The following is a 14,465-nucleotide window of genomic DNA, read 5'->3' as shown; positions in this document are numbered from 1 at the left end:
AGGCACAATAAGAGATTAACAATCATAACTAATAATAAAATATAATAATATACTGTAATAAAAGTTATATGAATGTGGTCTCTCTCTTTCTCTGTCTTTCAAAATATCATATTATACTGTACCCACACTTGTGATGATATGAGATGATAAAATACCTATGTGATAGGATGAAGCAAGGTGACTGATCTAGGCATTTTGATGTAGTGCATTAAGCTACTATTTTTTTTAAAGATTTTATTTATTTATTTGAGAGAGAGAGAATGAGAGACAGAGAGCATGAGAGGGAAGAGGGTCAGAGGGAGAAGCAGACCCCCCCGCTGAGCAGGGAGCCCCATGTGGGACTCGATCCCGGGACTCCAGGATCATGGCCTGAGCCAAAGGCAGTTGCTTAACCAACTGAGCCACCCAGGCACCCCGTGCATTAAGCTACTATTGACTTTCTGATGATAAGACAGAAGTCAGGAGGAGGATCTTCTGTTTCTGGACTGCAGATTGAGTGGGGTAACTGAAATCCCGGAAAGAGAAACAGCTAATAAGGGGGCTGGGGGGGGTGTTCCTATACAAATAAAGCATTTAAAAGAAACACAAAAGCTAACAATATTGTTTAAGTGAAGAGCCTATATTCTATGGGGTTTTTCCCCCTTAAATAATCAGGTACATATAAAGGCAACTTAAATCATAGAAAATTATTCTTGTGAGACACAGAATCTCTGCTACCTAGGCATATTGCATGTAAAGAACAACCTTTTGTATTGTAGGTAGAAGAATTAATTACTAAAGAAAGCAGGACCATCTAAACTGAGGGGGTACTGTAAACATTTGAATATATTTCATAGCTGCATTTCAGACTCAGGTATTATAAGCCAAAGCAAATAAAATTCACTTTTTAAGTTCTGTCATTTTTTTATACTTTCATGTTCTTTTAGATAATCTGTGAGATCAAAATGATTTTCATAACAATACTGAGATATTATCTGTCTTTTTGACTCTCTTCCTCTCATGAGTAGACAGTGGAATTTTCTAGAGGCTATGTGATGTGTGAAATGCAGTGGATTAATTGCAAAAGTAGATACAAATATCTGGCTTTCTTCTGTTACCCCAGATAGTAAACAATGCTATTCCTTCCATGAAAATATTTGGGAAAAAAAGCTATTTTCATAAAAAATAGGTCACTTACATTAACGTGCAATGTGGTCATCATTGCTACTTTCCAATGAATCAATAAATATTTTAAAATTTTCTCTTATCTTGAAGATGGTAAATATCAACAGTTTAACATACATTATAATCCACATAAACAAAAGCTCTTCGAGGTTCTTGGTAATTTTTGATAGTATAAAAGGGTCTGAAAACGAAAAAGCTACTTTAGACAAAAACTATTCTTTTTCTTTGAAAAAAGAAAGCACATATTGTAATTGTCACTTTTACTCTTTGAAGAGCCTCAACTACCATATTAATTATAACTTTATTTATTTTTTTAAAGATTTTATTTATTTATTCATGAGAGAGAGAGAGAGAGAGAGAGAGAGAGAGGCAGAGGGAGAAGCAGGCTCCCAAGGAGCAGGGAGCCCGATGCGGGACCCAATCCCAGGACTCTGGGGTCATGACCTGAGCTGAAGGCAGACGCTTAACCATCTGAGCCACCCAGGCGCCCTAATTATAACTTTAGATCAAAGTAACTAACTTCTATTTTAAAGAGAAAAGTGAAGGACGGAAAACAACTCTATGGCATATACAAACATTTTTACAGACTAGCAGGCTTAAGAATACACATGACAAAACTTCCCATAGCCATACAAATCCTTTTTATAACTTCCTAAAGTGGCAAAAGTGAATACATTATACAACTCCAAGATATAGCTTCCCTATAGCATTTCTTTCTTTTTTTAAAGATTTTATTTATTTGACAGAGAGAGAGAGAGACAGTGAGAGAGGGAACACAAGCAGGGGGAGTGGGAGAGGGAGAAGTAGGCTTCCCACTGAGCAGGGAGCCCTATGCGGGGCTCAATCCCAGGACCCTGGGATCATGACCTGAGTCGAAGGCAGACGCTTAATGACTGAGCCACCCAGACACCCTCCCTATAGCATTTCAAATTAAGATGCAAAATATATAAAACATTATATTGGAATTATGCTTAGTCTAAACCAATGTTTCAATATTGTTTTACTGTGAAAGCATCTAGTGGTGCAATGATTATGCATCCATTAACTCAATTTAATGTCAGTCCACGATTTTAAGTTGTTTAAAGATCCTGAAAATTATCTTCAAGCTGGCATACTACAAAGCATATTTGCAGTTGAAATAAAGTTTGTCAGAATACTGATTTAATGTAGTTGAAAACATTTACAATTTTGGTAACTATAAACATTTTTGTAGGTAATGTTAACTTATTTATCAGTAAGCCTGTGTAAGTTTAGGAAAAACACACTTAAGTAAAGTAAAAAGACTTACTTGCCAAAATTTTACATTAATTATGTAATCTTGGGGCCTTAAAACATTTCTGGATCAGTTTCTGCAAGAAGATGCTTTACTAAAGTCCAGCACATTTAAAATATTAGAAATTCCAAGTTTCTGATTTTCTGGGAATTTAAGAATATTCAGTTTATATGTGTGCTTATTTTCTCTCTCTCTGTTAATCAGAACAGTGCTTCTTTAATATCTTCTAGATATAGGAAAAGATTTCACAGACACAACAAGAGGTAAAGATCTTTCTGAATTACAGAGTATTTTGGAATATTTTCTCTTCATATTTCAATAAATATTCATAGTTTATTCTTGTTGGGCAGAAAATTGGGATTATGCTTATGTTTTATTATTTAACCATGATCTTTCTACATTTATTATGAGACTGTAGTTTGTTTCACCGTATCATTAATTCATGAAAATCGTTATCAAGAAAGGCATAGCAGCATATCACTCCTCAAAAAGACAATTACCCAAGCTACAAGATTTAAAGGAACAGTCCAGTAGAAATACGCCTTAAGAGGTTTTTTTTTCAGCTTATGTTCTAGGCCTAATTCACCTCTAATCCTTTTCCTCTTTATTTTCTTCTCACAGCTTCCTTTCTGTATATAATCAGGCAGGGGAAAACACAAATATGAACTAAAGTGAGATTTTAAGTAGGAAATACAGAAAATATTAGAATGAAATAAAGCATCTTAGTAATGGTGGTAGGAGAAAAAAAGGGAGTCTTGAGAAATTACCTCCTGGGTACTTGCCTACTTCAGTGCAATGTATCTGTGGTGTTTATTCATGCTAATGTATACATTTCATAATTTAAATTTATCATAATTTTACATTTTAAAGGGCTCAATGGATGAGTTCAATGAATTATAGATGCAGCCTTCAGGCCCTAGTGCCTCTATTTTACATACAATGCTTGCTAGTGAAGGCAATCGACTCTTTGCAGCTTCCAAGAGACCCTGTAGGGCTCTGGCTTCCTGATAACTAGTTTGAAGAGCCTATGCTAATGATCTTGAAAAGGCCCTTTTTTTTTTCCACAGGCTCTCAACAGACTTGAGGTAAAACCATAGCTCAAACGAATATTGGCAAACAGGGTAGCAAATAGAGTCCCAAACTCCTGTATCATTCAAAAGATGTGTGGTACCCAAGCAATAACGCCAGCACAGCGCTTAGGTGTGAGGTTTCACCATTATTTTCTAAATACCTTTGGAAAAGAGTAAATCTGTCAAGTCCCACCTTCCGATTGTGACGGCCCGGTGAACTCATACACACATCACGTTTCTGGCACGTAGACCATTTGTACCCTTCGGCTCCACCCCCGCCCCCCGCGCGCCACACCCCCCGGTTCCCACCGCCCTCTGGCTCCCTGGTCGACTTCCGCTATCCCCACCGAGCGCGGCCGCTGGCAGCCCACGTGGCCTGCGTTACGTCACATCCGGCCCTTGCGATTCGGGGCTGGGAACCCGCGCGATGAAGTGCGTATTTGTTACTGTAGGGACCACCAGCTTTGACGACCTCATTGCGTGTGTCTCGGCGCACGACACTCTGCAAGTGAGTGAGGGGGCGGGCGTGCGGGCGCGTGGCGGCTTCGTTCGCCGCTCGCCGCCGCTAGCCTTACCACTAGCCTCGGTAACCTTGCCTGACTGCAGCGCTCGGGAAGAACCCCCCACAGCTCTACCTCAGGTGCCGCCGCCCCTTTGCTGGCTCCTCCCCGCGCTCGGCTGGGCCCTCCTCCTGCTCCCCTTCTCCTCGGCGTCCTCCGCCTCCTCTTCCCGCTTCCCCGCCGCCCTCCGGGCCGCTCCTCCCCATCTTTTCTCCGGCTCCTCCTTTCCCCGGCTTTTCCCTTCCGACTCTCCGCCTCCGCCTCTCCTTCCTCGTGCTTCGCCCCTCCTTCCCGCTGCTCCGCCTCTCCGAGTGGGGCTCCTCGGCCCGGGCCAGCCTCCAGCCGCTCCTCAGGCCCACTCGGGGTCGCGTGGTCGGCGTCAGGCGCCTCGGCGAACTCTGCCTGGCCCGGCCCGGCCCGGCCCGGCCCGGCCCGGCTTGGCTCGGCTCGGCTCGGCTCGGCTCGGGTCGGCTCGGCTCGGCTCGGCTCGGCTCGATCCGGCAGGTCCCACTCGGCGCGCCGTCCCCGCCCTGCCCCCGCTGCGCTCGGGCGAGCCCGCGCCTCGAGGTCTCATCAGGCGCCTTCGAGGCGGGCGTCCTCCGGCGGCGGCTGTTGCGGCGGCTTCTCGGGGCCGGTGGTTCGCGCAGCTTCAGCCCTGAGGCGGATTGGAGCCGTTTCTTCGTCTCTTCTCTAGTTTTTGACGCCTTCCTCAGGGTCTCGCCTGGTCTTCTGCCTGTGGCGTGGCCGGTCCTTTCAACGGCTTGGTGAGCAGGGTCGCATAGATCTTACCGATAGGACTTGTGAGGTACCTTGTCGGGGCCCGGTACCGGGGGCAAAGCGTCGTTCTGGAAAAGTAAAATCGGCCGCAGGTAGATTTTGCGGCGCGCGCTGCGGTCTGAACACCGACTTTAGGGTTTGTTGTTTTTTACAGTTTTAAACAGTACGCTGTTTAAAAGTCCCGCTTTTTCTTTTCTTTTTTTTTTTTTTCCCCTTTTCAGATCATCAAGAGCCTGGGCTACAGCCGACTTGTCCTTCAGATAGGTAGAGGAAAGGTGGTACCTGAACCATTCAGTACTGAGTCATTTGCTCTGGATGTTTACAGGTACAAGGATTCATTGAAAGAAGATCTTCAGAAAGCAGATCTTGTTATTAGTCACGCAGGTAAAGTGCCTTAGAATACCACAGTTGGGGTTTTGGTAGTAAGAACAGAAACTTGAATTTTTTTTGAGGTAAAGTAAAATCGCTAGAGTAACGCACTGTAGCCCTTTTGAGTATAATACTTACTTGAATATACCTGTTGAGAACATTATTAGAGAATTTATTATTTCTGGGTGGTACAAGTAAATTAACAACATAGACTAAAGAAAGAAACTCCAAACACGGGCAAAATAATTTACCCAACGTCGTGCGTAAAGAGTTATCAAATTTGAAATTAGTATTTGGGCTTAGATTTGCAGGAATGTTCAGCTGGCTTATTGGTTGGATTGGACATGGAGAAATTGGCTTTGAAAGTTTGTTTTTTATATTATAAATGGGAGTATGAAATGAATGCAGTCAAAAATATTTTTTAACCACATGTTGTGTAAATCATTGCCTGCTCTTCAAAAACCATCCTGATCTAGTTAGACTGCCAGTACCGTCGCAAGAACTGTTTTTGGGGAGCATTGCAATTTTGATTGCTGGATAAGTGAGGGAAGAAGCTTCTTAGTTTTAAGAAGTCTAGTTTGAAGGGAGCAAAGTTACTAGAAGTAAACATTACCAACAGATTAGTGATTAGAAATGTATAGGTTAATAGTTAATAGCTCTTGGTACCGTTCTGTGTGCTTTGTGTATATAAGTCATTGAATCCTCCCAGACCTATGAGCTACGTACTATTAGTATTCCCATTTTTACGGATGAAGAAACAGAGACACAGGTTAACTGTACTTCTCCAGTCAAGTTAGTAGATAAAAGTCTTGGTGTTAGTCTGTCCTACCTACTATTCTAAAGTAGTCAACCCCAAAAGGTTTGTCTACTTCTCAGTCTCCTCACTCCCGTTTACTTTTTTAATTTTTTATTAACTTCTTTTTAAGGTTTTATTTATTTGAGACAGCACGAGCCGCGGAGAGGGGTAGAGGGAGAAGCAGACTCCCCACCCAGCAGGGAGCCCGATGCCAGGCTACATCCCAGGACCCCGAGATCATGACCTTGAGCCCAAGGCAGACTTTTCACTGACTGAGTCGCTCAGGCGCCCTTCTCACTTCCATTTAAAATACCTAAACGATTTTAGATTTCAGAGCTGAATTGACCCAAATGTTGTATATATGCACATTTATGGAGATTTATTCTTGACATTTTGGGGATGGTACCTCACAGACAGACTTAAAAGGATGGTTAGGGTTTTTCTTTTTGGTGCCTGTCACTGTTGAAGACTTGCTTTTTCCACTTGTGTTTGAATAGAAGTGCAGTACAGTTTCATGTATAGTATGTTGAACTTAAATCTTAATTGAATTCAAGGCTCATGCCCAGGGCATACTAGTAGAGGGCAAGTGGCAAAGCATTGAATCGTAGGTCATAATATTGTTGGCAGTGGTAAAGAATGTATTTTTCAAGTTTATAACATAATATAGAGAACTGGTCACTACACTTTGGTCGTTTGAATGCATAATTAAAAGGCCTGGTTTATAGTTTTGCCAGCTAAGTTTATCATCTTCAGTTCTGCCTATAAAGCTTGGTGGAGCACCTTAGCTTTGTTTTTGTTTTTTTTTTTTTTTAACTTAACAATTTTGATTTAGGTGCAGGAAGCTGTTTGGAGACTCTGGAAAAAAGAAAGCCCCTTGTAGTGGTTGTAAACGAAAAGTTGATGAACAATCATCAGTTGGAATTGGCAAAGCAGCTACACAGAGACGGGCATCTCTTCTACTGTACCTGCAGGTATACTACAGACTGATAACTTGACCTCTTGCCTTAAATCCTCCCTAGCTATTCTTAACCACCTACCTAACTTGTCTGTCTTTTCAACCTCTTACATTCTCCTGCTTATCAAACATACTTTGATTTTTCTCACCTGTAAAGCCCTCTTATTTGTCCAATGCTGTGAGTGTAATCTTATATTTCTTTCTGTGTCTGTGCGTGTTTCATTTCATGTGAATATCTGTGTGTGTACACGTATGTAAGTTCCATCTGGTGCGCAAGTCTCTGAGAATATAATTTTTTGAGTTATTAGATTTTCATTATTCAAGGAAGGCATTTGCTTAATTTTTATAATTAAGGTTTTGCCTTCAGTAAATCCATTGGGATCCCTAAGTGAAATTTACTCATTAATTAAACTAGACCTAATATGTCATAGGTTATTGTTTTTAAGTTCTTGTGGATACAGTGATAAACATGAGGTAAACCCCTGCTCTCTTGATACTTATGGTCTGGTAGGGGGACATAGTTAATCGTTCATAAATAAACGATGAAGATAATTTCACATGGTGAAATGTGTTATGAAGAAAATAAGGCAGGGTATGATATGATAGCTGGGAGTGAAGATTAATTAGATTGGTCAGGGAAGGCATGACTGCGTATATGACATTTGAGCTGAGACCTAAATGACAAGAGCTAGTCATGTGAAGCTCTAGAGGAAGAAGGAACAGCAGCAACTGCAAAGGTCCTAAGTTAGGAAAGAGCTTGGAGTTTGTTTTGTTTGAGGAACAGAGGGAAGGTTCAGTGTGGCAGGAGTATGGCGAGCAAGGGAGAAGATAGTATAAGATGAGACTGGGTGGGGATAGCTCACGTGAGAGTTCTGATTTTATTCTGTGTTTAGTGAGAAGCCATTAAAGTATTTTAAGCAGAGGAATTACTATGGTAAGGAGTATTATTTTTCTAGAAGTAAATTAAAATTCAACAAGAACTGGTCAACATCACTGTAGAAGGATGAAGAAAATTGCTGGTTGGTTTTCTATTAATTCTTCTTGAGACACTAGAAGCTTGCCAGAGGGTCAGGTCAGTAATTCCCAATTATTTGTCTTTAAAAGCTATCCTAGTTTGATGTTTTAAAAAGTAAAGACCTTATAGAAGTATTATAAAATATATTTTTTATGTTATAATAAATTGAAATTAATTTTAAAGTGGAAAACCTTAGAATAAACTGGCTAGAACATAAAAGGCTTGTCTTTTAACCTCACTACATCTGTCTCGGGCACTCAGTAAATACTTGTTCTTTTATTAAATATTGAGCACCTACTATGTGCCAGGCATTATTCTAGGTACTTGTCACATATTGGTGAACAAAACAGACAATTCTGTTTTCATTGAGAGGAGACAAATTCATTGATTGTTTCAGGAACAATTGGTATCCTAATCCCTGTATGATGGAGGAGAGGAAAGATCAGGGTGGCTGTATAACACAGAAGCCATTATTAAAAGTATTGTGAGTCGGGAGAAGCTAGGTAATAAAAATTATGTAGGCTTCAGATAACGGTCCTTGGGTAGTTGAGATTGTTAGGGGTTAACGTTTTTTATTTTTTATTATTTTTAAAGATTTTATTTATTTGACAGAGACACAGCTAGAGAGGGAACACAAGCAGGGGGAGCGGCAGGCAAAGGGAGAAGCAGGCTCCCCGCTGAGCAAGGAGCCCGATGAGGGACTGGATCCCAGGACCCTGGGATCATGACCTGAGCTGAAGGCAGGTGCTTAAATGACTGAGCCACCCAGGTGTCCCGGGGTTAACATTTTTTAAAGAAGAATAAACTCCGCCTCCTAACAGGTTTATGCAAGTCAATTTTTCCAGACACTTTTAATGAGTATTTTTATTCTACATGTTAAGTCAGCTTTGATTTTATGTCAGTATGTTTAAAAGGAGAATCAGAAAATGTTTTTCTGATTTCGGAAAGACATCCTGATTCCTTACTCAAGTTGAAAAGGAAGCTTTATGGGGCACCTGGGTGGCTCAGTCGTTAAGCGTCTGCCTTCGGCTCAGGTCATGATCCCAGGGCCCTGGGATCGAGCCCTGCACCGGGCTCCCTGCTCGGCGGGAAACCTGCTTCTCCCACTCCCCCTGCTTGTGTTCCCTCTGTCACTGTGTCTCTGTCACATAAATAAATAAAATCTTAAAAAAAAAAGGAAGCTGTACAAGTCTCCCAATTTATTTCTTAGAGTTTTAGAAGTCTTTTTCTTAATATTAATTTCAAAAAAATTCACATACGTGAATGCTGTAAGAATCAATAATTGGTTGTATTTTCATTTTAGGTACATTATTCCCCCAAATCTAGGCTGGGTAGTTGTATGTCTGTTCTAATTTAAGTGGCTGCTTAAATTTCTGAAGTAATGCTTTTATGTCATGGTTTGGAATCTTCCAACATGCATGGTGATTGTACCTTAATTATATATGAATTTATGTTAGTAAATTACTGGCAAAAGAAAGCTATTTCACAATCTTCATGCATGGTCCAGTAGTCTCCCCAGCTTATTGTTCTTGTCTGGCAGCTATTAATTTTGTTTTCATTTATTCTGTTTTCATAAATTAATTTTGCTTCAGTTTATATCTGCCCAGTCCTGAGAAATGTTCAAAAGCCATGTGACCATATCTTTCATGAAATAACATTTCTGTAATATTTGTTAACACAATATACAGTATCTGTTGAATTGGTATTGACAGGTACTACATAGTGCTCTTCGTATTGCTTTAATCTTTGTATGTACGGTTGACCCTCGAACAACACAGATTTAAATGACATGGGTTCACTTATACAAGGAGTTTTTTTCAGTAAATGTGTTTTCTTTATGATTTTCATGATAACATTTTTTCTCTAGCTTATTGTTAAGAATACAGTGCATAACATAATGTACAAAATGTGTGTTAATTGACTCTTATGTGACCGGTAAGGCTTCCAGGCAACAGTAGGCTATCTGTAGTTAAGGTGTGGGGGAGTCAGAAGTTATATATGGATTTTCTATTTTTTAAGATTTTTAAATTTATTTGAGCAAGAGAGAGCATGAGTGGGCAGAGAGGGAGACGCAGACTCCCTGCTAAGCAGGGAGCCTGACATGGGGCTCCATCCCAGGACCCTGAGATCATGACCTGAGCTGAGTCAGACACTTAACTGACTGAGCCACCAGGTGACCCTGGAAGTTGTACAATGGATTTTCAATTGCATGGATTGTCGGTTCCTTTAACACCAGCTTGTTCAAGGGTCAACTATATACCTAAAATAAAATTATTTAAATTCGCATGTACAGTTTGAGAAGCATCACAGTATTCTTGGAAGTTAGATTCAGTCATCAAGTGGGCAGCAGATGAATTACATAATTTTCTCCCTTGTTACCTAATATTTTTCTTCTTTTGTTTTAGCACGCTTCCTGGGCTGTTACAGTCAATGGACTTATCAACACTGAAATGTTTTCCTCCTGGCCAGCCAGAAAAATTTTCTGCATTTTTGGATAAAGTTGTTGGATTACAAAAATAAACACTAAACTCTGAACACTTTAAAAACACCCCCCAAATCCAACCTATGGAATGTGGTTAAATCAAATTAAATATATAGCATATATTTGCAGAATAATATAAATTAATAAACTTATACATCTGTAGAATGTATAGAAAATTTTATGGTGTGAATGTTAGCATTTGGGTCCAAATCCTTACCGCAATTTTAGTAAATTCAATAGATTTTTACTTTATATTTTAGTTAAAATATGTATGAGCATTCACAGATTTTAGCCTAGAGTCCCAAAACCTCAAATGTAGTTATTAGTTTGGTGTTCTTTAGAATAAATAAAATGAAGCAGTAACAAATTTGTAAGGCATTTGAGAGTCAGCATCATTAGCTGTACAATTTAAGGAACGAATTTTTTAAAAAGCAAAAATGATGAGTTGTGTTGTGTGAAATAAAACATTCAATAATTACCTTAAAAAGGTTAAGAGTAATTAAAGGTTAACAAGATTAAATATCAAGTCAGTTGATTATGGTACTTGGAGAAATTCTAGTGGAATAGATTTGTTCTCTTTCCTCTAAAATGCAAATAGAAAATGACAAAATAATCTTGTTCAATATCAAAGTTTTATTGGTTTGAAAAGAGTGAATCAAAAAGGACTTAGGCCAAGAGAACTTGATGTTATTTTTAAGGGCCCCTTCTCACAGTGGTGTTGAAACATTTATTGTAACATCACAGAGGAATTTATAATTTACTTAAAAAATTAGTTTTACAAGCAACTATATGATCAGATGTATAAAATGGCCTAAATACATGACTTTTAGGTTCATGTTTTTCAAGATACATTATGCAATTCTGATTAGAGTAAGTCTTGATTCTAAGTGTTCATAGTTTTCTGGTAGAAATTTTAGGTACAGTTTATAAAAATAGTATACACTATAAAGACATACTTTCCATAATCAAGATTTTGGCTGTTCTAGGCATTTTACTTGGGATGCTTTATATAATGTTTCTATAGATTTATTTTCCTGATTGTGTTTTACTTAGGCTAATATTAAAATAAATTCTTACTAATAGTAGAAGGTGGTGGCTGAGAAATACTCTGGGTAGCAGGAGGAAGCCTACTTGGATTAAAATTTTGCTGAGAATAATCTAAAAAGTGAGTAATCTATATCTATGTAGTTGAGAATTCACAGCACCATAATCATAAATGTACATTAATCTCAATGCTAATGTTATATAGGAAAGGCCCTTTCCAAATATTTGGAGAGAATTATCTGGGCTCTTTAATATGTGCTCGAATTTGAGAAAAATTGTGGCTTAAAATGTATTTTGATCACTTGGTTTTTAGTTATGTCATGAAGGACTAACCATAGAGAATCAGAAACAAAGGGTCTACTTAAACATCAGACAACTGTAAAGTAATATGGGACCCCAAATCCTCTCTTTTCTTTCCCACAAGAATATATAACCCTGATTCCATTATTTCATTTAGCAGAGCTTAAGCCAATGGTGTTAATTGCATGTAGTGATACCCCTTACTATATACCTTTGTGAAATTTTTTTATCAGTTGTTTGGCTTAAAAATCCGGGGATCTCTCCGGATCAATTTTATTTGGCAGGAATTCTTGGGATCATCTAGTCCAATCCCATCATTTCTCAGATGAGGAAGGCCAAAGGTTTACAACTTGTCTAACAGCCTTTGAAAGAGAGCTGCCACTAGAAGCAGCTTCTTGACCTCTGGTCTTGTACTCTTTCTACCACACCATAATGTATATTGTAAGCTTTTTGATTCTTCATAATTGTCTAGTATTTAGTTACTTTACTCCCTTCCAAGGAGAGTTTTGTTCATTTATTAGAAGTTTACTTTAGTAGGAATTTCACACTTAATTGGGTTTTTCTTTGATGTATGATAAACTTACCTTGGACTTAGAAACCTGTGCTTCCTGAGTTTTTGGAAACCAGCAAAATGCCATGGGTAGGATTGATAGTAGATTGAATAAAGGAAGACTTTAAGACAAAGACTTGTAGATGTTTGGAGTTGGAAGAGAATTTTAAACATACCTACTACAAACCACTTTAGATGAGGAAGAAGGCTAAGATTAATTACCAAAATTACCAGTTATTGGTCCTTAATGAAAGATTAACAGTAATCTATTGGGAGTATTTGCTCTGAGTGAAATTTATTTGGTTTCATTGCATGGCAGGGCTTCAGGTTCTTGAAGTCAGTGGGTAAGTGGAGTGTAGTTTATTTAGCAGTTTTCTGTTAGAGGTATTTAAATTTCCAGGGTTAAGGAAGCAAAGGAAGTATTTTGAGAAATTCATATCATGGATATGTTCAGAGGTGGACGAGTAATAATAGTAGAAAGTTAATGTTGGAGTAGATGAAAAGTGATGTGAGGTTATAGAATGACCTTGGGAAGTAGGGAGTTTTGATGACTGATTTGGGAGGAAAGAAAGCCGGAAGGATTTGGTAGGTAAGATAGTGCAACTGATGAACTTGAAGTGGGATTCTGGAACATTAAAAATTGACTCTTGAACAGTGTGGAGGGTTAGTGGTGCAAGAACCCTGCACAGTTGAAAATCCACATACAAATTTTGACTCCCCAAAGATTTGATTAATAGCCTGCTGTTGACTGGAAGCCTTACTGATAACATAGACTGTCAATTAACACATTTTGTATATTATGTGTATTATATACTGTAATCTTAAAGTAAGCTAGAGAAAAGGAAATGCAAAGAAAATCAAGGAAAATACATTTACAGTATTGTATTTTAGAAAAAGTATAAGTAGACCTGCACAGTTCAAATCTGTGTTCAAGGGTCAGCTGGTCATTATCTGAAACTACTGTCAAGTGTCTTGATTTTAGACACCTTAAGAGTACTATATGCTTTTAAAGGTAAATCATGTAGATAAAAAGGGCAATATAAAAATATGTACCACCACTTTGATAGTTTGAGGAAGAGTTTTCCAAGACTAAAAAAAAGTCTGTAATGACTAGAAGTAATGTAGACGTTTTTCTTGGCACTTTATTATGGTATAAGCACTTAATCTCTCTGATTCGTTCAAATTGTAAAATTTTCAGACATGACCAAAAATTTGCATACAGTATAAGAAATGAGATACATGGGCAGACTATTTGAAACTGATTTGGGGGAAAGGTTTGGAATGGGTGGTCCAAATAGTTGTACTAATCTGTTTTTCTGCTGTACAACTAATATATATTTTTGTGGGGGAGTGGGGAATGAAAAATAATAGTTAACACCTGTTGCATGCTTAGTATGTTTCAGGTACTATTTAAAGCAGTTTAGGGGTTCCTGGGTGGCTCAGTCCTTTTAAGTGTCTGCCTTCAGCTCAGGTCATGATCTCAGGGTCCTGGGATTGAGCCCTATGTCTGGCTCCCTGCTCAGCCGGGATTCTGCTGCTCTCTCCCTCCCCCCCATCCTGCTTGTGCTCTCTCTCTCAAAAAAAATTTTTTTTTAAAAGTTTACAGGTACGAAGTTACTTAATCTTTACAAGAGTTCTATGAAATAGCTACTATTCTCCCATTTTGCGGATGAGGAAACTGAGCTCAGCATAATGCAAAAAGGAAGTGTTATGCTACTTAAGTGTCTGATAGACTGGGAATTGTAATTGCTAGAATGCTGATTTCCACTGTATTTTCTTCCATCATTTGTGGTGACAGGACAATATTTGAAGTCAGGACTATTCCAAGAAATTTTGATTGTATGATAACCACAGGTATATTACTTATTTCAGTCTTTACATTGTTATTTTTAAAAGCCTACTGAATGCTAATCAAAATCCATGTGGAGAAACTCCCAGGTGGTTTGCCTGGTTGCAAGTTACTTAACTGGCTCTTTTGTTTTCTCCAAATATTTGTTTTAGGTTCTGTTTTTGGTTCTGTTCTCTCTGTTTTTTTCTTGATATTTTCATTACTCCCAGAGCTACTATTGATGCTCCTATCTATATTCCCCGACTCTGATCTGAACTTCTG

General features: G+C 38.8%; 1 protein-coding gene across 1 annotated transcript in view; it reads left to right on the top strand.

Annotated features, from left to right (window-relative positions):
- The first annotated feature begins 3,906 nt into the window (after window positions 1–3,906).
- The window catches only part of ALG13 (ALG13 UDP-N-acetylglucosaminyltransferase subunit), a 64,845-nt gene continuing 54,286 nt past the window's right edge, over window positions 3,907–14,465 (top strand). The window contains 3 exon segments of the mRNA XM_025853645.2: window positions 3,907–4,015; window positions 5,066–5,228; window positions 6,842–6,980. Of these exon segments, the coding sequence (XP_025709430.1) occupies window positions 3,935–4,015; window positions 5,066–5,228; window positions 6,842–6,980 (383 nt within the window). The 5' untranslated portion in view covers window positions 3,907–3,934.

The sequence above is a fragment of the Callorhinus ursinus genome, unplaced genomic scaffold (assembly GCF_003265705.2).
Source record: "Callorhinus ursinus isolate GAN/ISIS: 27379988/994484 unplaced genomic scaffold, GSC_fseal_2.0 scaffold65, whole genome shotgun sequence".
Classification (NCBI taxonomy): Eukaryota; Metazoa; Chordata; class Mammalia; order Carnivora; family Otariidae; genus Callorhinus; species Callorhinus ursinus.
Note: the sequence above shows the minus strand (reverse complement) of the source record. Positions and strands in the feature narration are given on the sequence as shown.